The following is a 22,814-nucleotide window of genomic DNA, read 5'->3' as shown; positions in this document are numbered from 1 at the left end:
CAACCAAGAAAGGAGACTGTAGTTTCAGAGGTGTTTGTAGTTTAACCTAATTGAACTTTCTGAATCACAGCAGAGATTAATTGAAGCTAATAGAATTATTCCCAATATGTTAATAGATTTCTATTTCAATAAACAGACAAATATTCCTTGACTCTCTCATCAACTCTTAAAGTTATGACTAAAAGTGATTTGTTATCCAACATGCAAAAAACATGTTAGGAATTTCCAAACTGAGACATACTGTAAAAAGATGAAACTGAAAGTTTAAGAATTTTGGAATTCCCCAACATTGTGGATGTTGGTAGTAGTGGTGATTTGTTAATCTCCTGGTTATTCAATTTTGATAGAACCAAAATAAATTCCCCTTCACTTGCAACTCTTGGGAAAACCTCTGTAAACAAATTCAACTTTACAGTTGACGTTCTTTTCTTAGACCTGCTATTTATTAAGATTAATGTAAAAATATTTAAGAATAAAACATTAAAAATGCACCACCTTTAGATATTGTCATATCATTGTCAAGTTAGTGAAAAGTAATAAAGTAGCTTAAAAAATTAAATATGTCAATTTGTACACTCAGGTGTGGAGCCTGGCACCATATGAGACAGGATCATAGTACAGTTGAAGTCCTATTAGGCAGCCAGGTATCAAAGTCACGAAATTATTGTCAGTAAAATACTGTCAATAAAACCTCTATTGCCTGGCCACCTCTAATAAGTGGCCATGGCCACCTTTTGGTCATCCAGATGAGGGCTTTTGTTGTCTTTATCCGTGTTAAAAAGCAATGACAGAAAAGAGTCTGAAATTGTAAGTGACAACTGATAGAAATATCCAAACATGCAATTATTATGATTGTTCTGATGTGATTCCAGGTTCACTAAGCAATTAACCTGATGGAAAAAAAAAATAACTTCAGTGTAAAGCATGTGATTTTTAAAGGATAATAGTATTTTTGTGACAAGTGAATCAGGAAAACAGTGATACGTAATCTTAATTATGAACTACAGAAGTCACATGCCCTGAGACATGTTTGTAAAAAAATAAATTGACATTTAATTCTCTAAAATTTAAGATGGCTCTGAACCCTCCACAGAATTTTTTAACCTCTGTAAAAAGTTGCATCTTATCATGCTTAACTCAATTCGATAATAAAAAAATGGGGTCACCAAGCTCGTTGAGTTACTAGCACTTAAAGCTAAAATTAAGGGGGTTCTTAAGCAGGTCATACTGTTGGTAACTTCTCGTGCTACAGAATTGACACCAACATGTTCACCAAAGATTGGACAGTTTTTTGATCCATAACCACGATTGCAGCATCAACTGATATAGAGTGCTTAGAAACTGCTTTGAGCCACCTTAATAGGGCTTTGACTGTATACACTTTCTGTTACGAGCAGCAGTTAAGTACACTTGAATGGCACATGTCATACCAACATGCCTTCAGGGAAGAACAGGAGCAGATACAAGATTTTTCAGGATGTTGCAGAATCCATGGAGCATGTCCCCAAAATGTTGCAATTTAAGAACTGGAATGTAAACACCAGAAGTACTAGTAATGTCACAAAGTAGAAATACAATGAGATACCTGTCTGAGGTGTTTGTCTTTATTTCTGCTACACAATTCTCACTCTTCTTCAATTTTACTTAATTATTATTTTTTGGTCCTCCAAAAGGGTGGTGGCTAGCCACCCAATCCATTCCCCATAACTCAGCCCCTAAAGAAGTTAACTTTTTCATGAATTTTCAAACTTAAGCAGACAAAATTCCATGTCCATATCTCATGAACATGACTGATGACTTGTCTTGGGATGTTAAGTTACAGGCGTGAGACCAGCTACATCTTCTGCACATACAACAGGCCAGCCCAGGAAGGACACAGACTCTTCTTGTGATAATTAAGTTCTTGGGAATTTCTCCATTGTTTGTAAAGTTTTAAACAAGGCAGAACCAGAAAAGACACAGTCTATTGGTTCCCCTACTTGACTGTAGCCTTGAGCTTTAAAGAATTCCACTGCTTTCAAAGCACTCTCAACTCTAACTGGTCTCAGCCTTTTGAGCCTAAGCTCCTGCTCCATTGCAGTTAATAACAGACTTCCATAACCACGCCTCTAAGGAGGTAACATGATTATAACACCAGTTCTTAATTACTAATTAACACTTTAATTTCTAGGATCATGAAAGTACTGTGCCCTGTTACTTTAATTTGGAGTGACAAACTTTCGAGTCTGTTGCAAGTTACTAATAACAGTTACTACCCCTTGAAGGGAGCCGACTGTGTGAGTAAATCTTAGCTTCCACAGAGATTCCAACCCCTTTTGAAGGAAAATAGGGAGACTCTTGCAGCACGAAGGTGCTAACACAAACACCAAAGACGCCAGTCTCTAAGGGGTCTTGGTCATGCTTGTCTGCCATTTTGGAGCTGCTAAATGGATTAAGACTGCTGGCCTGATGAGTCTGCACAACATGCAGTGAGAGACTGGGTGAGACAATATGAGAAGAAAGTGTAATACATCACAAAAATATTAGCATTTTTTCCCTTGTTTTCACAATTTTATGATAAATCGGGAGAATTTGATAAGAATCAGGAGAGCGGGAGGCAACACATCAAATCAGGGGTCTCCCGATCAAATTGGGAGGGTTGGAATCTCTGCTTCCAACTTGATTAAAGATATAACTTGAATCATTTAGTTGAAGAAATTTATTATTTTATAGTGCAATGCATTTTGGTTAAGTACCTATAATGTTTATGGGACTTCCCACATTTAATTTATTTTAGAAACCACTCAGTTGAGAACAGTTTCAGGAGACCATGCAGTTTGTCTCAGACTTATGACACCCTCTAAATCACTGTAGAATTCCAAACATTATTGGAAGTCTGCATAAATTTTTCAAAATAATTCCAACCAATCTGGGTACTAAATTTTTAGTACATTCATAACTAGTTAGACATTTCTGTCAGTACAACTTGTAATTTGTATTATTTTTGCTACCCTTATATACAGAATAAAAATACAAAACAAAACAGTTTTGCTATCAATTAAATGACTCACAGTTCTTACTTGGTAGTCACCTTTGACAAAAAGAAAGTTGATCCAATGGAAGAACTCCTTGTTAGCTGAATCAACAGCATCAATCTTGGCCTGTTTAGCACAAATTACACATACAACTGGATCTAAAATGGGATGAAGTATGGTACAAGTTACTCTAAGGGTCTTAGACATAAGACCCTCTAATAACTTGACATTTTGCAACATTTGAACTTGAGAGGGTTCTTCATTTTGTTGTAGAGCATGTTTGAATTTCCAAGTTTATGCACTGCATGACATTAAGATGGCAGCTTGTGAAGGCTCTTGTGCAGGTCAAAAGATGAGTTATAGCTCAAGTTTTTGCTAACTGAACAGTTCTTGCACTAGAAGAAATATTAATTTCAATGTGTCAGAGCTCAAGACTAATAACCTTCCATTTCAATACCAAAACTCCATGGCAGATAATTCTCACTGTTACTTTACAGTCACCTTGTTGGTCTCCCTACAAGGGTGACCAGCATGGTCTCTCCAAACAAAACTCTATAAATTTGGGTGAAACACTTTTCTGAATAATGTGCGAATGAAAAACCGCACAGACCTAAATCTTGGAGAGGTTGTTTATATATCAATTATCTATCATTCCTGACTTAATTTATTGAATGGTTTTTTTTTTTTAATTCTTGATGGCATGACAGTGAAAACCTGCAGCCATAAGGGACCAAAAGTTTTTTTTTTTTCTGAGGGAGTGGGGGCTGGTTCTCACCTTCAGGTTGTGCATGACTTTTTTTGGTTAGCAATAGCTTGTGCAAGAATTTTTTTAAAAAAATTCAAACACAGGACCTAGAGAGTAGAAAACACTTGCTTAATTCTTTTCCCATTGCTCCCCTTACATAAATTTTTTTCAGCAGTTTTTGCGGTGCAGGAATTCATTTTTGGCAATATTTTCCCCACCCCACCCCCCCTTCCCCACTCCTCCCCTCAAAAAATAATGGTCCATCCCCAGGTACTAAGAGATTCAGAATATCTAAACAATAGTCAGAAGAGGAATTCTTACCTTTCAATTCAGAGATCTCTCCAAACATGATTAAATTGTCATTTGGTGGCTCCATAGACTCTCCGCAAGTTTCCCTAGCTACCTGACGAAACTTTCGTCTGTTTTGGGTTGTGCTCTGTACTTGATAGACATGAAACCCAGACTCTATCCAGTCACTTGCAAGACAAAACAAAAACACTCCACACTGTCGTAATTATACACAAGCATCCAGAGCTCGCAATATGAAAAGTCGGTAAGCTGAAATTAATTCGTCGAGACTTACAATTAAAAAGTACGATCAGGAGCCCATCGCTTCAATTTGTAACAGTAGAAAAACCAAATCATAGCAGAAAATCGAAGCCGATGGTGGACGTTATTGTTTTGTTACCTCATATTCCCAAGTTCTGATCTCTATCTCGCTTCCACCTACGAAGATTGAACCCAATAATAGCCTGTAATTCGCCAGCTTCCTCCGTGCAAAGTACATGTGAATCTACAGTATGAGGTCGTCCGCCATGTTTACCCTTATATGGTAGCAGTCCCAGGTCTCAAACAAGGCCACGCACACCACTAGTAGCCCCCGGCTGGGAGGCCGGGTGACAGATACTCCCTAATATGGGCTATATAGGATGGTTTTTTCAGCCGTTTTGGTAATAAACAGGGTATCGATTTGGCCATTGTGGTCTTAAATAGGGTATGGTTTTGTACTCTAGTCTTGAATTGGGTCTGTTTTGTAGTGGAAGCTACTTTTTCATCATTATCGATAAGACCATAAACAAAAGCCCTTCAAAAATTGTGTTTAGTTCAACTGGGTTGTCAGATGCAACGGTCATAAATAGGGTATCAAATTTTTGGTCTGGTCATAAATAGGGTAGGAAAAATCGCAGAGTTTGGTCACAAATAAGGTAAGGGTTTTGGGAAGCGGGCCGCACACCCCCACCAAATTTTTCTGGGAGTATCCCCTGGGTTAGCACCCATCACAACGAGAGTGAGCGGCCACAGCATTCATGAAGAGTGAGAATGAAGAGAAAGTGTCGAAAGTCTATGTTTTTTTTCCAACTTTGACAGGATGAACTGGATTGGGGTGCAAAACCTCCTGCTACTGAGAGACCCAGAGCGGGGTGTCCAATCGATGGAAACCTATGATCAGGAAAGCAATCTATCAGTTTTTCATGCATCTGTCCTATTATTGATCATGAATTTCGTCATAACATTGTCAAAGTAGCTGTGGATCCACAAGGTGATGGCTCAGCCGGGATCAGCGGACTACTTTGATAATGTTATAATGAAATTCATTATCAATAACAGGACAGACGCATGAAAAACTGACTTCAATTTGTTTGTTACGATAACAAATTGTCAAATTGTCCACTCACACTCTTTGACACATCGCATAAATTATAAATTCATGATCTGCCCTCTTTTTAACAATAACTGTCTAATTTCTTGTGCCCTGATTGGCTCATTTTTATCATCAATAAGAGTACAGACAGATAAAATTTTAATTTATGCAAGCTTTCAAGTTCAATTTTCAGCTGTCAAACTGTCAACTTTTTAACCAATGAGATTTTAGGGACTTTCAAAAAGCGAGAAAAGCTATTGACAATGTTTGCGTCATTTTTATTGCGGAACCACTCACCTAGGGCTCGTGGTTCCACAGCTTTTTTGACAATGTTACGATGCAATTTTTTATCAACAAGAGGTCAGACGCATCAAAAACTGACGTCAAATTGTTAAATTGACAACGAAAATTAGCCAATGAGTGTGCAAGAATTTCTCCAGTTATCGTAAAAAGGCCAATTTCGATATATTCCAATTTGGCTTGATAGATCGAAAATGGTCTATTGATAAAATAAGTCCATTGGTATTGGTCAATCGATGATTGATTGATCGAAAGTCTCAATCAGCTAGCACCCAACCTTTTCAACACAAAGCAGAAAAATTACACCCACTTGCCCAAAAATTGCATCTTTCCTTGCTAATCAAAATTTGATAACATAAAAAAAATTTCACCGTGTTTTTGAATTATTAGCCCCTGAAGCTATAATTAAGGGTATTTTTAGCAGGTCATACTGTTGCTGTGGTAACCTATCATGTCACGAAAATTATAAGAACGTGTTCACCAATGATTGGGCTACTATGATTGCAGCATCAATAAATTAAATTGATAGTGGTTACAATGACCAATCAAAATCTAAGTCTTGGAAAGTGCTGGAAACTGTTTCATGAGCCATCTTAAATTAGCCTTCTATCTGTGTAGGAAGGTAGCCTTAATGGGAGTAAATAAAAAATTGTTTGCTCTGATGGGAGAACAGAGACAGAGATGATAAGGTTTCTCAAAAGTAATATTTGTTTTCTCTCGCTCAAAGACATAGGGATTTGTTTGTGCAAGAACACTTCTGTACACAAATCCGAATATACACCAAAAAATCATGCCTCCACAGAACAAGGCAAATGAACCCTTTTTGTGATGCGGACGTTGTCAATAGCTTTCCTCGCTTTTTGATTAGTTATACCTCCTACTTGAAACATGGGCAACATGTCACAATATAGTTTGTAAGTGCATTTCACACATACACAGTAAAAACTTTGTGAAAATTGAAGTTCTGTGCTGTTTAGAAATTGCAAACTTTAGATACTATCACTTGATAAACGATTATACTGATGAAATTTGAGGATTATGGCACCCAAACGATTCATAGATAATGCAGAGTCAATATTGCAAGAATTATTCAACTAAATTCCAAAAATTCTCATACTTTTATATCACAATGCCTTTATTCAATTTAACAAATTGACGTCAGCTTTTTATGCGTCTGTCCTCTTATTGATGATAAATTGCATCATAACATTGTCAAAGTGGCCGTGGAACCATGAGCTGCAGGCAAGTGGTTCTTCGGTAAACTTTGACAATGTTATGACGAAATTTATCATCAATAAGAGGACAGACGCATAAAAAACTGACGTCAATTTGTTTTTTTACAATAACAAGACCCCAAAATGGTCAAATGCCAGGGATAAAAGAGGGGGAAAATGCCGTAAACTTGCCGTAAACAATGATAAGTGAATTTTATTCAAAGTGATGTGAACGTTGTCAATAGCTTTCCTCGCTTTTTGATTAGCTCCTTAAAAAAGACCATAAAATCTCATTGCTTAAAAAGTTGGCAGTTTGACAGCTTGCATAAGTTAAAATTTTATCCGTCTGTACTCTTATTGATGATAAAAATGAGCCAATCAGCACGTGAGAAATTAGACAGTTATTGTAAAAAAGAATTAATATCAACTCCAGAAAGCTGCATTTAAATACCAGTAACAGTATTTAGCATGTGGTACACCAGTTCAAAGAAAAAAACCACAGAGAACAACTCTACTATTGTTACATTTTAATGGTCTTTAAATTAAAGCGTCCCTTGCTACAACTTGATTAACTGGCTTCACTATCGGTTAGCCACACATACTCTTCCCTTCCTATGTTTGTATAGACATCTATTGATCAAATACTGAAGATATGTGTTCTAAACTAAACAATGCTACTACATCTCTATGAATAGGGAACAACTGCAAATCAAACAAATGCACTGCCATTGCCCTAATTAAGGGCAGCAATGTCTGCAGAGCACTTTGGAAACCCTAGTGTTCATCTTTCCCCATTTATTTAAGCTAAGAGTAAAAGTTCTTATTATCCTAATGACAACACAGCCACAGGTTCAGTCTCCATTATCTTTAAGTCTTAAAAGTTTAATAGTTCCCTGAAAGTTGCCAAAAAAAAAAACAATAATGAATAAATTTGTGTAAGTGCAAAAGGCCACAAATTTAAAACTATTTTCTATTGATGGTGTTCAGAATATTTATACAACACATGTCTACCAACAAAAACATGTTTCTCAGCCATTGTGTGACTTTTCCCATGCACATCACCATGGCAGAGAGTTTGTGTCAATTGGCTCCTCATGCTGTTGGAGTGCACTGTGATTAGCCATATGTGAAGTTATTTTAGTTCTGGTTGTAAAACTGCTCTAATTTTCTTACAGGTAAATATTAATTTGTGTTCTGCTATTTCAAGGAAAAAAAATTCTTTACTGCCTCATTATGCCTAGAACTAAAGAAAACTAAAACTATTTTCTTACTATGTTTCCACTGGAAGCTTGGAACTTAAACACTTCGAACTCCAATATCAGCATGAAAATTCTCCTCCCTTAAGCATCAGGTATGAGATTTTTTCTGCACTATAATCAGTTCTTAAGGTGGCCGAACACAATTTTTGCACGCGCTTTTGCTGATGCAATTCAGCGCACGCACAATGATTGCAAAAAACAAACATGCCATCAATTGAGCGATCATTTTATTTACTCAACACCCGCAGTATCTGTGTTATTTTTCTCTATAATTGAATGCAGTGTATTGATGGCTTTAGTCTTTTATCACAAATATATGTTAGAAAAGGTAAAGATGCAAAGAACTCAGCAATTTTTAACTTTTTCTTTGTTACCGAAAGAACCCAGTTAAATGCAGCGCATGCATAGTAAGTCAAAAAATTGCGATTGAATGAAAATTTGCACTCTTGGAAATACGCCTATTTCTCGAGAACCACCCATTAGAATTATACAGAATTTGGCACGAAAATACTTCAGGAAATAAGTAACTGAGTATTGAAAATAATTGAACTTAAACAAAGGAAACTCTAGATATTCCAGTAAACCTTAAACAAGGGATAATGAAAGATGTCTCTGTTAAATTATTAGCAAAGTGGTGTTAACTTGTGAGAATCGTTACAAGCTTGTTGTATGCAAATTATAAAGAAAATCTAATGACTAGATTTTCTACAAATAAACAAAAGCGATTATAAAGGCCTTTTATTTTTATTTGTGTTGCCATGGCAATGGCACATATGTCAGCTTAACCATCAAAAAACCAAAGTTTGTGTTGTTAACTTGCTTGCTGCCATTTTTGGCGACCGAGAGATCAAGGGTTTCAGAGAAAAAGGTGAATGAAACACAGGTATCAAAAACTGTGTTCAGCCACCTTAATCTAAGAATTTTTTGCAGAAATCCAGAACTGATCTCTACTGCAAATATCAAGATTTTTAAAGTTACCTTTGTTCTAAGTGTTCTCTACAACCAGTTATAATAAGTTTAATACTACAGACAAGAAAAAAAAACAAAAAACAAATATCTCTGCAATACAATCATCTAATGTTTAGGATTGCTGACAACATAACATGGCTGTTGCCTAGGTTACAGAAGATAAATTAGTTGGAGGTATAGGGAGGAGGTGACTCCTTGGGTGTGTCCTTCACTGCATCTTCGTAGTTTGGTAACAGATTCTGTGTCTGAAGAAAGAAGGTATTAGAGTGAGTAAATCTTTGCTGGACAGATCACCATATAGTGAAAGAGTAAGAGAATACGCCCTTCATTACATTGAACAACATTTACCTCGTTTTCATCTGATTGAACATGAAACAGGAATGCATTGGTGGCCTGCTTCACACGGAAATTGACCAGAATTTTGTAGCATGACCAAATGCAGCCAATGAAATAGGCCTGAAAGATAAATTTTATACAGCATATTAATTATTTTGAAAGTGCATTGAAGTTTGTTTTTTGTCACATATTAAATTTACTACCTTTGTCAACAAACAGTCCTTATTCATATCATTTTAGATAACAGTTCCTTAAATATATAGTGAGGTGCACACTGAGAGTAAACAAGAGCATGGAAACTGAAGTTTATTTCAACATGATCAAATGTGACTAGTCAAGTCCCCAGTCAGGCTAGACAACGTCCGATGACTGGCCATTGTTTCCAATTACAGCGTAAATGTATGTTACTTCTGAATGCATAAGCCTTAAGTCTGGTTGTCACTAGTGACACAAGCACAAAGACAATAATTCTTATTTCACTGTGAAAACGGCCTTGACACAGGCATAAGCACAAGTGCACCCACAAGTATCAAAATTTTTCTCTTTTTCTTGTGCTTGCACTTATGCTTACATTTGACCTGCATCTGGTGAAAACGAAATACCGCTCGTGCATAACACAAGCACAAGGATATTTACCACACATGGTTATGTTTGGCCAATGAAAACACTGGATCCAGATTACCTCGCACCTAAATAGTTTGGAAGGTTCGGATGATTTAGCTTGTACTTGTGTTTGCATCAAATTTTGTTTTCACTTGGGTCATCCCTATTGCTTGCATTTGTGCTCGCACTTGTGCTTGCATCGCTAGTGGAAATTAGGCTTAAGTTACACTATAGATCTGAAGTTTCCCTCCACTTTTAATGTGAACACGGAAGCTGCTTTCTAGCATTACTTAATGAGGTGGGACACACAGTGTTTAAACTTACTTTGATTGAGAGAATGGCAACAGACACCACTACCACAGTCATCATCAGAGTCCTCATGTCCACTTTGTCCACAGCTTCACCAAAAGGAAAGTTAGGCTATAAAAATGCACCAGCAGTTTAATACTCCAATCATTCTTTTATTTCAGCGAGACAATACAGTGGAACCCTGTTAATACAGTCACCAACGGGCTATGAAAATTTGGCCATATTAACAGCGTGGCCATATCAATGGGGTGGCCGTATTAATGGGGTAGGGTCAAACCTCATGACTGGTCTAAATTGAGTGACCTCTTAACAGATATATCACGAACAACTAACAAGCAACTCTAAACAACTCTTCTGTACTAAGCATCTGGAATGCAGATGTATAATTTTAAAATAATTGAAACTTGAATAAGTGTATAAAATATTAATAATGAAAAGATGAACATAACTAGTTTGAGTGGCCGTATAAACAGGGTAAAATTATTAAGGATGATACAGGTTGGAATTTCAGAATGTGGCGGCTGGCCATATTAATGGGGTGGCCGCATTACCAGGGTTTCCTTGTGAGAAAATGTCTGGGCATTTCGCCGAGACAACATAAAGTGGCCATAATAACGAGGTTACCGTATTAACGAGGTGACCATAAGGCAGGGTTCCACTGCACAAGCAAAGTGGATAACTTCTCTGCAACTCCTAAGGCAGTCTACATTTCTCTTGCATCCTTAAACACTACAATGGTTGCGGAGGATAGCAAAACAAAGCAAAGGAGGAAAATGACTCTTAGGAGCTATGTAAAGCAGCAAATGTTGCATTTGAACCTAAGCTACTAATCCTACCTGAATCATCAGTTGAAAATACTAAAAATAATGTGCTTTACTCTTGATTTAAAGAATCACTAAAAAATATTGTTATCAGAATAAAAGCCCTGATTCTCCTCTCTTAAGTACCAGCACTGAAACTAAAAGTGCAGGAAGTCAAGTACCCAACATTCAAAAAACTTACATTGTTCTTTAGCATGAGCTTCAGCTCAGGGATATAACTGATTGCTCCAACGGCACCAAGGAGATTGACACAAAAATCAAAAACTTGTAAACAGAAGAAAGGTAGAAGATAACTGGGCTGACGCTGAAAGATAAAACAGGACAAAATCAACTGACACCAACACTTCTGTATGTACAGCTGTAGTGATGCATATCAAAAAGATGAGACACATAATAGCAAAAACTCTTTCTTATATGATTCAGTTTTAATCTATCCTCATGATGCCCAAGGCTATAAGAATGTTGAAACATATTATCAGTTGTCTTGGTAACCAATTGAACATACTGACCAACATGCACATCTTTTTCCAATAGGTTCGAGCCAAACATCAGCTATGCATGTTTGTCTTGAGTACTAATTGAATTGCATTATAACAGCAAGATCTATTATATACCCCTCCTAATAATATAAGGCAGTAGCTTTTGTGATACCAATGCAATGGGAAACAGAATTCAAACTTACAGTGATAGCACCATAAATCAGCAGAATGGTGATCAGAAAGGAACAAAATGCTATAGCCAATGCAACTGAGTTGTCAGCTGAAAACAAAGGGTAAAAAATATTAGCACAACAATAAATAACTAACTACAGCCAACTCTCATTACAGAGACATCCTTGGGGACGTCGTCAAGTGTCCGTAATAGCAAGAGTCCGTAATAGCAAGGTGTGAGATAAAAAGTGCCCTTAATATACAACAAATAACATAGACAGTGTCTGTGAAGTTATCTTAAATCTTTAATGTATTAAAGAATTGATGCGAAAATAACCATTCCAGAAGTCTTTTGAAGTGTCTTTTGACAAATGATGACCAGCAGACTGTTATTTTACATAATTACATTATGTGAGAAGTACATGGTGTCCGCTTTATCGAGAGTCAAAACAATAAAATTGTCATTTTGGTACCACGAAAGTGTCCCTAAATCCGTAATAGCAAGAGTCCATAATAGCAGAAGTCATTTCCAGTCAAACCTCTATAGCTTTCGCCAGGGATCTGGACATTAACAGGATAGATGGATGCCTACTACCTGTGGTAAGGTTACTTTAGACCTTCAGGGAATAATTAATACTTTCTTTGCAGGCTTTAAAGCAAACCTCAATAAACTATGTATCATGAAACAGGAGTCTGTGGATGAGATTGACACAAAATTTTTACTGCTCAACTCAGTGGTTGACACATTCTAACTGGCTTATCACAGTTTGTGGATCATTGAACTGTTCTGAAAAATCATGTTTTTGAGGATAACTCATTTATGTTTCAATTTTCTTGAAATATTTTTCTAGAAAATTCTGATTAGGTTCTTGAATTTGGTGTAAAAAAATGTTTTGGAAGAAATCGGGCATTGAAGGTCTATAGTAACCTTAACTACTGCACAACAGAGCTCAAAGATGTACCTGATCGAGGGGTTGTGCCATAAGTTTCAAAATACCTCTCTTCATACAATTCTGGATGTAGAAGCATCTGAGTTAACACTACTACTCCAGCAATGTGGATCAACTAAATAAAAACAACACAATCAATGAGTTTTGCTACTCTGAGTATACATTATTGGTGTGATGTTCTAATTGGGTGCAAACATGATACCTTTGGTTGAAAAACAACTGAAGTTTTACAGCCATTAAGCAAACATTCCTGCTGAAGCTTGACTTCACTTGAAGTTTAATAACAAACATGCACACAACTTTAAAACTGGCCTTCTTAAATGTAAGGATTTAAGAAATAGCAGGAGTCATGGGACTCTTGGGATTGTGCACAAGTAGGATTATCTTATAAACAAAGAAGAGTCTTGAAAACCTTTGTGTCTTTCGTTCTTTGCCATGGCTCAGTGAAATTTTACGGACACTATTTGACGACAAGATTTTTCCTTTTGGTTTAGTCAATACACATAGCAATGAAACATAGTACAAATGAGCAAAAAACTCATACAATACGACATATAAGCTTAAACAGTAACAAATTTGGTGGAACCCAGTTTTACCTCCAAATTAACTTTAGTAATCTACTTAATGGGAGATGTAAGCTTAGCAATCGTATCTTTTTATTGACGGCACAAGGTATACGTATAACTTGATAAAAAGAAATTTTAGCTTATTATTGAACAGTTCTAAATCTGACGGGCAATTCAGGTGAACTAAGATTAAGGTGATTCCCTAGTATTGCACTGCACATCCCTACTGCGCACGATTTTTGCGTCATTAGCACGCGCACATGAGCGCGTGTGCGCACAAAACGTAAGAGATTTCCCTCAAACTAAGTTTGATAGTAAAATAAATGCTCGTTTGCTCTTAAACGAGCACGGTGACCCCTACTTTTTATATCATAAATTCAATGATAACAATATCCTCAACAACTGAGAAAAACATTGGCGGAAATCTATGGCTACTTTTTTGGCAAATGAAATAAATACTACAGAGGGAGACATAACGGACCCAACAGCACATGTCCAAATTATGTTTCCTATAAAGACTAAAAAAATGCAGGGTATTTGAAGACATTTTTTCCGAGACTTAGATGAATAAACAATCAAAGAAAGTCAAACTCTGTGTGATATAACACGCTGCATTTAAAAATAATCGAGCTTATTTGTTGCACACGGAGATTACCAAAAGTCCCCTAAATAACCGTATTTGTCAGCATTTTGACGTGAAAACAAGCACGGTGACCCCCTCTATTTACTACGTTTTTAATATCTCCTTGTCCTGTAACAACAGCACACCAAGTTTCATCGAAAATCTATGGCGGGTTCTTTTACTAGGGAATCACCTTAAGCTTCTATCTGACGCTAATTTATAGATTATATGAACACAAATTCCAAGAAAAAAACAAAACAGCCAAAGAAATCACCAATACTAGTTTCTAAATCACCCATATTTAGCTTGCTCTCATCACAAAAAACAGCACTGATGTGGTGCGGATGTTGAACCGAAGAAGAAAGAGAAAGCGAAATTTGACCTACCAAATGGCAAAATCCAAGCACAATAGTGCCGAGCCTCACGTCCATACAACAACAGCATGTCTTCATAACCGAACTGTCGCCATCTACATTGTCAGATACTCTTCTTGGCTTCATTTCTATCCAAATTCAAAGCTCAAATACGCGAAAAACTCCCAAAACCAGCAATATTTGTTAGTCGAATGGCGAAAGACGTATCAAACAACAGTGGGGAAGAGCTTCATGGGAACTATGATGTCATAACCTATAGAGAGGCATTATGGGATTATTGCAAAAATCCCTAGCCAGCCCCAGTCGGTCTATCTTTGAAACATTCTGACCACGCGAGACGAAACAAGAGATGGACACAGAGCGACCATTTACAGTTGCTTTTTCGTTTGGCGTTGTTTGGATCGTTTTACCTTATCTTGGGGATTTTGTGGTGCTTCCAGTGTGGAATAACCTGAACATCGGAGTGTGCTTTTTGGCCATTGTCTTGTGTGTTTCGGTGTACTTCACTGAATACCTGGCAATATTTCCTATCAGTTACAGGTGGACTAATGTTGTTCTTCACACTGATCTAGTTAAAAGTGTTTGATCTGTGCCAGTTTTGATGCTTTTAAACAATGAATTGGGATTTTTCTTTACACCGAGTTATATTATATTCTTCACGCCGTGCTATATTCAGTCTAACGGGAGTGACACTCAGGTCAGCCGCAGTGCAGACTTCCACTGCGATTAACCTGCAGAATAATTAATCCCCTTTAATTTACGGTCAGCACGCGATAATGGAAATAATACGATATACCGTATTTTCTCGATTAAACGGCGGGTCTCCCACGTAGATTCGTAAATATGGCCCTCAAAGAATTTATTTTAGATATTTTAAAGCTCTAAAAATAATGAATAAAAACTCTAATAAACTCCAGGCTCGAATAAACTGCAAAAGTCAATGAATGCCTGATCCGCGAGTCAGGTTTAAAACATCAGGGGCGTTTAATCGAGAAAATATAGTATGCTTAAAAGGTCTGTAGTCTGCAGTCTGCATTTTATCCCTGGTCTACAGTCTGTATTTTACCCTCTCCCTGGGGGAGGGGGGAGGGCAGCATACTTGGGTATCATTTGGGTGGGTATGTGACACCCGGGCTTCCAAATTTGGACCCTGTTTAAAAGAATTTGCATTCAAAATGATACCCCATTCTAGAAATAGGTTTATTTTTAATACCACGTCCTATAGCTTTAGTAAATTTCAATAGCCCATTGTTGTGAAAAGTTCACTACCTTACGATAGCATACCACACGCAACACAGGGTGCAATGATTTGATTTGTTCATTAAGGTATTTATCAGGCAAATTCTCTAAGAATAATTTCAAATGGCTGCTGATAATCTGATGAGCATTCGAACATTCAAAATATTATACCCCGTTCTTGGAAACGTCTTTCAAAAAAGGATACCCTGTTCTAGATCTGGAGTCCCAAAATCACGGCCCTGTTGGGTGGCACATACCTGTATAGGTATTGTGGGAGAGTACCCCCTGGGATTTTACCCTCAGTCTGCATGTTACCTGGGTCTGCAGTCCACAGTCTGCAGTCCAGTCTTCATTTTACACTGATGGCAAATTAATGTGAAAGGTGGGGAAAGAAACGTCAGTCCATTAAGTATCGAAAAAGCCCCACCCTATATAAAACAGGTAAAAAAACACTGGAAAATTATGTTCTGCAAACCCTATATAATGTTTATTAGGTTTCACTGAGTTTTACAATTGATTATGAAAAAAATATAAAAACCTTTCTTAAAATAGACAATATCTGATTAGATGGCAGTCTAAAGTGTCAAATGAATGCTAATGAAATCAAATGAAAACTGACCTTTCCCTAAAGCATGAGCCATTAGAGAGAGACCTGGTAACTGCATCTGAATTGTAACACTAGGCTTCACAAAGTCAAAGTCAAATTTCCCAACCTGGAGTCCCTTTGCACGATCAAAAGCCTGATGGGAGGGATCATGCTAGGAATCAAGAACGCCTCTTGCCTGCATTCCACCCCCCCCCCCGCCCCCGCCCCTTACAGGATTAACATTGATAGGTGCATTAAGTCTGAAACATCATTGGCATATGTAGTATCTGTAGCTAGTGTTTGTAGTAAACTCAGTCTGTGTGAAAGATGCATAACCCGAAACACTGTAATCTTGTATGTATAATTACTGATTTTCTCATACAAGATGTAGTGTCTGTATGTCAGCAAAACAAACCAAAAGCAAACCACTTGACAACAATATTCCTGTCCTCCAAACCTCAAGAGCTTAGGAATCTACCATGCTTGACACCACCTCCACACCTTGTGGGTTCCTCCCACAGAAAGAAAGAAGTTAAAATGAATGTAGATTTGCCACTGCTTTTAATGTCCACTGTTCGACTCAGTCTTGGTCCATAAACACGTAAAAAAAGAACTTGACCAATATCCAGCCATCTTGACCTCACACTTGGTCAATCACCCATACATATTTTGAGTCACAAATTAAGCTATATCTCTTCTCTAAACAACTCGAACATAGCATGAAGTAACTAACATTTTAAACATTCAATTCCTTTGAATATCCACTGCTCATTATTTATATAGTTCAGTACATCTCCCTGTGTTTGCACTTTAGTTACTTGTCTCTTTCATTCCCTTGGTCTTATTTTGTTTTGCATGTGAAAGGCAGGGAAATAACTCAAAAACCGCAAGGTTCACTTATCCCCCTGTCTCAACTTTAAACACATATGTTTTCCTAAGTTATTGTAATTTTCTTCAGAAATGTGTATTAAGTGTCAAGAGTAAATAAAGCATTGTTATTGTGTTCACAGACACATTGGTAATATGATTTTGTTTCAGCCAGATTTTCCATTTGTAGGCTCCTTGTAGTGACAGGGTCTGCAGTTCAGGATTTGAGAGATTGAAAAAATGGCAAAACCGTGAAATTTAATCTACTGGTGTACAGTTGTTTTCCTAGAATTGCAAAAATTAATACTCACAAAAACAGTTCCTGAATGTCCATGAAATTAAGTATACATGAAAATTAGTAAGAGTAAAGTAACAACATTTGGGGAACTTAAACAATGACAATCACGGTAATAGAATAAGAATGTGTTGCCGTGTATTAATCACTACTAACCAGTTCATCATCTGTTGTTATTAGCAAGTTTTCCCCTGAAGGAGAAATCAACGCTCGACTTGGTTGGTCAATATGCTATAGCATTCCAGCTGCAGTGTACGTGGTCTTGTGGTCTTTATCTGGGTTGCCACAGTCCATATTCCATCTTGTAACTCTGGTAACTTACTTAGGCCATTTTGCAAAAAGAGTCCTAGAAGCTTTATTTCTCCACAAGTATTCAAAGAAAATGTGTTTTGTACCCGCAGTAGAGGTAATGGCAGTGTTTTTGCTTGTTTTGATTGTTGTGACTAGAGATTGTTGTTTTAATTGTAGAAGGAAATGCCAAGGAACCTCAGTTTTCAGAAACTATAAGTGGTACACACCCTTGGTTGGTTGTAAAGTTCCTCCTTGACTTAGTTCTGCTGAACTTTTGCAGTATCCTTAATCTATTTTCATGCCCTTGGGTCACTGGTGTGGGAGGGGGTGGTGGTGTTGTTTAAATGTAAAGTGATTGCAGCTGATGTTTGTTGGAGTGTTCACTTGGTGATTTTGTGGTAATTAATGCAGTTTGGTTTTTTATGGGTATAAAATTTTTGCTAATGGTTTTTGGATGCAGTTAAGTCGGATTTTAAGAGGGTATTTTGGGCCTAGGGGGAAGACTCCCATATGAAAAGGTTGGGGATGCTCATTGGAAAATTTAAATTAAATAAAGGAGACTAATCTGGGCATTGCTCAAGCTTTATTTGACCCCTAAAAGACACCACTTAAAATGGAATTGGCTTGATTACCAGCCTCTGTTCAGGAAAGGAGCCTGTGCTAGTAGACCAGGCTTGAAAGACAGGAAGAAATCAAGCCTAAAAACAGAAATAAGAGTGTTTCTTTTATTATTATTTCTTTGAGTGCAAAAACTAGTGGCGTTTTGTCATGAACAGCCTAAATGAGACAACGAGCATCCCCAACCTTTGTTATGAGAGTCCCTTCCCCAGAATTTTGGGAGGGGTAAGGATTTTTTTGTTTGATATAGGTCAACGATTCTTGGACATAAAGACATCAGGTTCTAAAAGGGTATTTTTGGGGGGGAATAAGGATTTCTATGTTTGATATACATTGTAACTGCTATCATTTAGAACTAGTTGTTCACAAACTGCATCCAGCATTTATAATGCAATACTAAAGCAGCTTCTCGTGTCTTCCCAGGTTGCCATGTTCTATGGGCTTGGTTCTGTTGTACAGCATTACTGGTGTAACATTTATACTCAAGGGTCTCTTGCCGATGAGTTGTCTTCAAATCATATTGCAATAATTGCTGGCATTGTTTTGTGGCTCTTGGGAGAATCCATCAATTTCTATCATCATGCTACTTTGGCCAATCTCCGGCCAAGTGGCACATCATCAGGTTATGTCATTCCAAGTGGGGGATTTTTCCAATTCATAGTGTGTCCACACTATTTGGGGTGAGTGTTGTGTTGTGGTGCATAGGGCTTGAAAAACATGCAGTCCAGTCATCCAGGACAAGTACATTTTCCTGCTGAACTTGTAATTTTTAATTTTCAAAACAGGCAAGGGCCCAGGCAAGTCGTCAACCAACTGAATATAAAAAGTAAACTAAGTCTTTCCCAGGACAAGCAAAATTTGAGAGCTGCTTGTCCAAAGGGCAAGCTGGAATTCAAGTTTTTTTAAAGCCCTGTGTTCATCAAAAAACTTAGCAGTATATAATTTCTTCTTCATTACCATTATCACAATATACAGTGTTATGGAATGGAACTGTTTGGCTTATCAAGTCGAGGGAATGTGGGCACTGGAGTGTTATAAGAAAGCATTATGCAACTTTTCTGCATTCTGTACAGAAAGTAATAATAATTATTATTGTCTGTATACAAAACCACCCACCCTATCCCAAGAAGGTAATCAGGAATCAGTGCTCAGTATAGCTTGCTATGAACCAGGTGAATTTATTTGGCTGACAACACTTACCTCAACCTTGATTATTCCAGATATCACAAAAACCTCATCCAATAATTGTTTATAATAACAACAACAACAACTTTATTTATACTGTTATAAAAAGGAAAAACCATTCAGTCGATGACTGGTATTAATCAGTGACCAGTAAACAAAAATGAATAAACATTAAAAAACATGATTGTCTGCAGTAGGTAGCTGCATTTTTCCCTTCAACTACCACATAGTCTACAATTTGCATCTGAGGTGATTAGAGGTCACAAAGAGCTTATACACTGTAGGGCAAGGACATGTAGTCTTGATGTTCTGGTAGACACTACAATCTTGGTTACAATTGACCCACCTATCTGAAGGCTCCATGTCTACAGTGGCCAGAATTTATTGTCCTGATCACGTACCAAACTTTGGTATTTACTGGAAAATCTCAAATTCTGTCTTGCTGTTAGTATTGACTACTACAAGATTTCAGTTTGAGATCCTCACTCTTCATTTATAAGTAGTTATTGATTAACATATTTTGTTACCTTCAGTGAGTTGATTGCTTGGTATGGCATAGCAGTGGCTGGACAGCACCTGTGCATGTATCTTGCATGGCTAGTTATGGTCAGTTACTTGTCTGGGAGAAGCCATCAGACACAGCTGTGGTACCAAAAGAAGATTGAGAACTTTCCTAAAGACAGGAGGAACCTATTTCCTGGGATTTACTGATCAAACAATGGACTTATTTGTTATAAAGGCATTTTTAGAAAAGCTCTAGATCTCAGATCCAGATCTATGATGAATGAGACTCAAGAGACAAGAACACTTCATAGAAAAGAAATACCAGTTAAAATGTTCCTCTTCAACTTTATTCCCAGTGATTCTCTCTTTGAAGAGAGAACTTTGCATCTGATGAAAATACATTTTGTTTGATTTAAACATATGAAACCATTTCTTAGTAAGATTAGTTTAATAGGTACCTGTAATAATAATTATACATGTAAAGCCATAATAATGAGATCATTCATTGAATAGCATGAAATAAAATAATGAAACATACAAAAGTCCATCATCCTTCTAGCCAGGGTCTTCAATACTAACCCCAGCACCAAGAACATAGTGGGGGAGGGGTTAGGGGTAAGGGACAAGACTGAAACCCTGGAAACAAGGTTGTATATTACACTAGCTTGGTGAACAAAATTAGCAGTAAATGTTGGATCTTTTTCCAACCCACAATGTCAAAATCCCTCATAATCTATATTTAACAACTAGTTGCATCCACTTATAGCTACAGTAAAATCTCACATATGAGAACCTAATTTCTAAGAACCTTTAGGCTATTAAAGATTTTCTTTGAGACCTCCTTTACATAAGAAACTGTTTTAGTCTGAATTTTGAAACGAGTTTATATTTTATAGAATTCATTAGAAATTAGGAAATCAAATGGAAAAGCTCCAATAGGCAATGAAAAATCACTTGCAATTTTATTTCAGATATGTTGTAGTGTTTTAAAATAGTTTAACTTTGTTCTATTGATGTACAGTAGTATATAAGAACATTGAAAGAAGTAAAATAACTTTAAATATGGGTTTGTATTTGTTTGGATTGCAGTTATTTAAACATGATTATAGTCATATAAATGTTATATGAACCATAGACAGTGCCAAATATCTTCAACTAACAAAAACATTTTTTCTTAAGACAATGAGAACCTTTGGAAATATCCAGGTTCTTATATGTGGGTTTTTACTGTAGGAGTATACAATATGTCTGGCGGGTAACAATTGGTTAAATATCTTTGAGATTATTAAGAACTAGAGTAAACATCTCCAGTTGATACTTGGTATGGCAACTACCCATTTCCCCTCTGCTGATAGGTGTTTCCCAAAGTCCTCACATGGGGAAAAGGAACTTACCCTGATACTCACTAGTTAGTGTTTTCTCAAAAGAGATACAGCAGTGAAATAAATACCCACAGAACTTTGAAATCCCAAAATTTATGCCGAGTGTTTTGAATGGAAGAGCAACTGTTATCTATTGGAGACAAATAATTGAATATGTCAAACAAACACAGCGTAACCTGAATCTTCAGTCACTTACAAACAACTGAGAGATGTTCAGATAGGATACCTGCTGATAATGAATTCCTTTGGTTGCATAAATATGAGCTCACCAAAAATCATGATCAGAGGTTGCCATATGTAAACGTTTTATGTTTTACTGACACACCTCCTCCCCACCCCATTTCCCACCTTCTTTACCCCAGCTGCTAGGAAAATGGCAAAATGATAATTTAATGTTTTACTCATGCTATAAAGTACAGCCATCTTCCATTGTCCAATAAGACAGAGAGGACAAGGCCACAGGGGCAACAATACATCTTCACAATGTATTTCTGCTAATATTCTTGGCAGTTTGGCAGTTGTCCATTCATAGGCTAGCACCAAGAAGTTAGGGAATAGCATCCTTACAAACTATTCTAAACAATGACGATAAAATGTATTGAAATACTCTTCCAAAAAGTGAGAAAAATAATTGCTCTGTTCACATCCATACCAATAATGAATATTAACTATCATGGTGAACAGGATGTCACAGACATCTTGCCAAATTCTACATGCAATTTCTTACAATTGAACAACAATACACTGTTACGGAAAGGCTATTTTGGTTTGTGGGCAATTATTATAAACAAACCAATTATTTGTCTCAAAACAAAGACTAATCATATTGAATTTTTACTTCTAGGGAGCCCTGGTTGTAAAGAGATAACCTTTTAGCCTCTTTAGAAATTGGATTATCCTTCCGCTTGTAACGTTTATTGTGCTATGACAAACATGTTAAAAAATCTATACAATCCTATACAAAAATTGTTTATGTGTAACTACTATTTACAGTCATAGATATGACCTGTACATTACATTTTTATTAGAGTTCTTTGAATAATTCCATCTAACAAAAAAATAGCATGTAAAGTAAAAATCCTCTAGGTGATCTGTATAAAACTAGGGACGATGGAACCTGCAAGAGAAAATGACACACCTTGTTTGTTAATTTTGTCAATTTAGTTTTTTTAATTTGCCATAAATGCACTTGCACATGTCCAAGGAGAGTTAAGCAGATAGCTATTATGCTCCTTGCCATATATCTTAGAATATCACTACAGAGTGCTGGAATAAAAATAAAGTTATTAATAAAAGTCTTTTTCTATCACTTTCTGAAATAAAAACTTTCTTGTGGCCTTTACAAAAGAAAAATAATTGGTCAAATGTCTGACAATGTCTAGCAGAGAGTTGAATGCTCAACTAGGCCTCAATTTACTCATGACGTGAGGTTGTCCACCATACATTCCCCATCCCCACATTTGTGGAAATTAT

General features: G+C 36.8%; 4 protein-coding genes across 6 annotated transcripts in view; 1 reads left to right on the top strand and 3 right to left on the bottom strand.

Annotated features, from left to right (window-relative positions):
• Positions 1 to 1,582: 1,582 nt before the first annotated feature.
• LOC110046422 (uncharacterized) lies at positions 1,583 to 4,596 on the bottom strand. 3 transcript variants are annotated; one of them, XM_089279211.1, is made up of 4 exons: positions 4,343 to 4,596; positions 4,081 to 4,235; positions 3,051 to 3,172; positions 1,583 to 2,108 (listed from the first exon to the last, which is right to left on the bottom strand). In XM_089279211.1, the coding sequence occupies exons 2-4, from the start codon at positions 4,133 to 4,135 to the stop codon at positions 1,896 to 1,898; spliced, it is 390 nt and encodes a 129-aa protein (XP_089135337.1). In that variant the 5' UTR covers positions 4,136 to 4,235; positions 4,343 to 4,596; the 3' UTR covers positions 1,583 to 1,895. The 3 variants fall into 3 exon arrangements, with proteins under 3 accessions (XP_089135337.1, XP_089135336.1, XP_020607767.1); XM_089279210.1 differs by having other exon boundaries at positions 4,448 to 4,596; XM_020752108.2 differs by having other exon boundaries at positions 3,060 to 3,172; positions 4,448 to 4,596.
• Positions 4,597 to 7,425: 2,829 nt separating this feature from the next.
• On the bottom strand, positions 7,426 to 14,606 carry LOC110046471 (lysosomal-associated transmembrane protein 4A-like). Its single transcript, XM_020752168.2, has 7 exons — positions 14,387 to 14,606; positions 12,825 to 12,927; positions 11,895 to 11,971; positions 11,394 to 11,516; positions 10,407 to 10,502; positions 9,492 to 9,599; positions 7,426 to 9,388 (listed from the first exon to the last, which is right to left on the bottom strand). Exons 1-7 carry the CDS (start codon positions 14,498 to 14,500, stop codon positions 9,308 to 9,310), a joined length of 702 nt encoding a protein of 233 aa, XP_020607827.2. The 5' UTR covers positions 14,501 to 14,606; the 3' UTR covers positions 7,426 to 9,307.
• Positions 14,607 to 14,672: 66 nt separating this feature from the next.
• Positions 14,673 to 21,024, top strand: LOC110046468 (3-oxo-5-alpha-steroid 4-dehydrogenase 1-like). Its single transcript, XM_020752165.2, has 4 exons — positions 14,673 to 14,914; positions 17,542 to 17,767; positions 18,694 to 18,950; positions 19,989 to 21,024. The coding sequence occupies exons 1-4, from the start codon at positions 14,724 to 14,726 to the stop codon at positions 20,164 to 20,166; spliced, it is 852 nt and encodes a 283-aa protein (XP_020607824.2). The 5' UTR covers positions 14,673 to 14,723; the 3' UTR covers positions 20,167 to 21,024.
• The window catches only part of LOC110046469 (phosphatase and actin regulator 1-like), a 27,594-nt gene continuing 25,064 nt past the window's right edge, over positions 20,285 to 22,814 (bottom strand). Inside the window, exon 13 of the mRNA XM_089280620.1 lies at positions 20,285 to 22,458. Coding sequence (XP_089136746.1) covers positions 22,443 to 22,458 — 16 coding nt within the window. The 3' untranslated portion in view covers positions 20,285 to 22,442. The remainder of the gene's footprint in view (positions 22,459 to 22,814) is intronic.

The sequence above is a fragment of the Orbicella faveolata genome, unplaced genomic scaffold (assembly GCF_042242905.1).
Source record: "Orbicella faveolata isolate gen_17 unplaced genomic scaffold, um_ofav_v1 contig_47, whole genome shotgun sequence".
In the NCBI taxonomy this organism is placed as follows: domain Eukaryota; kingdom Metazoa; phylum Cnidaria; class Anthozoa; order Scleractinia; family Merulinidae; genus Orbicella; species Orbicella faveolata.
This window is presented reverse-complemented; position numbering and strand designations above follow the sequence as displayed.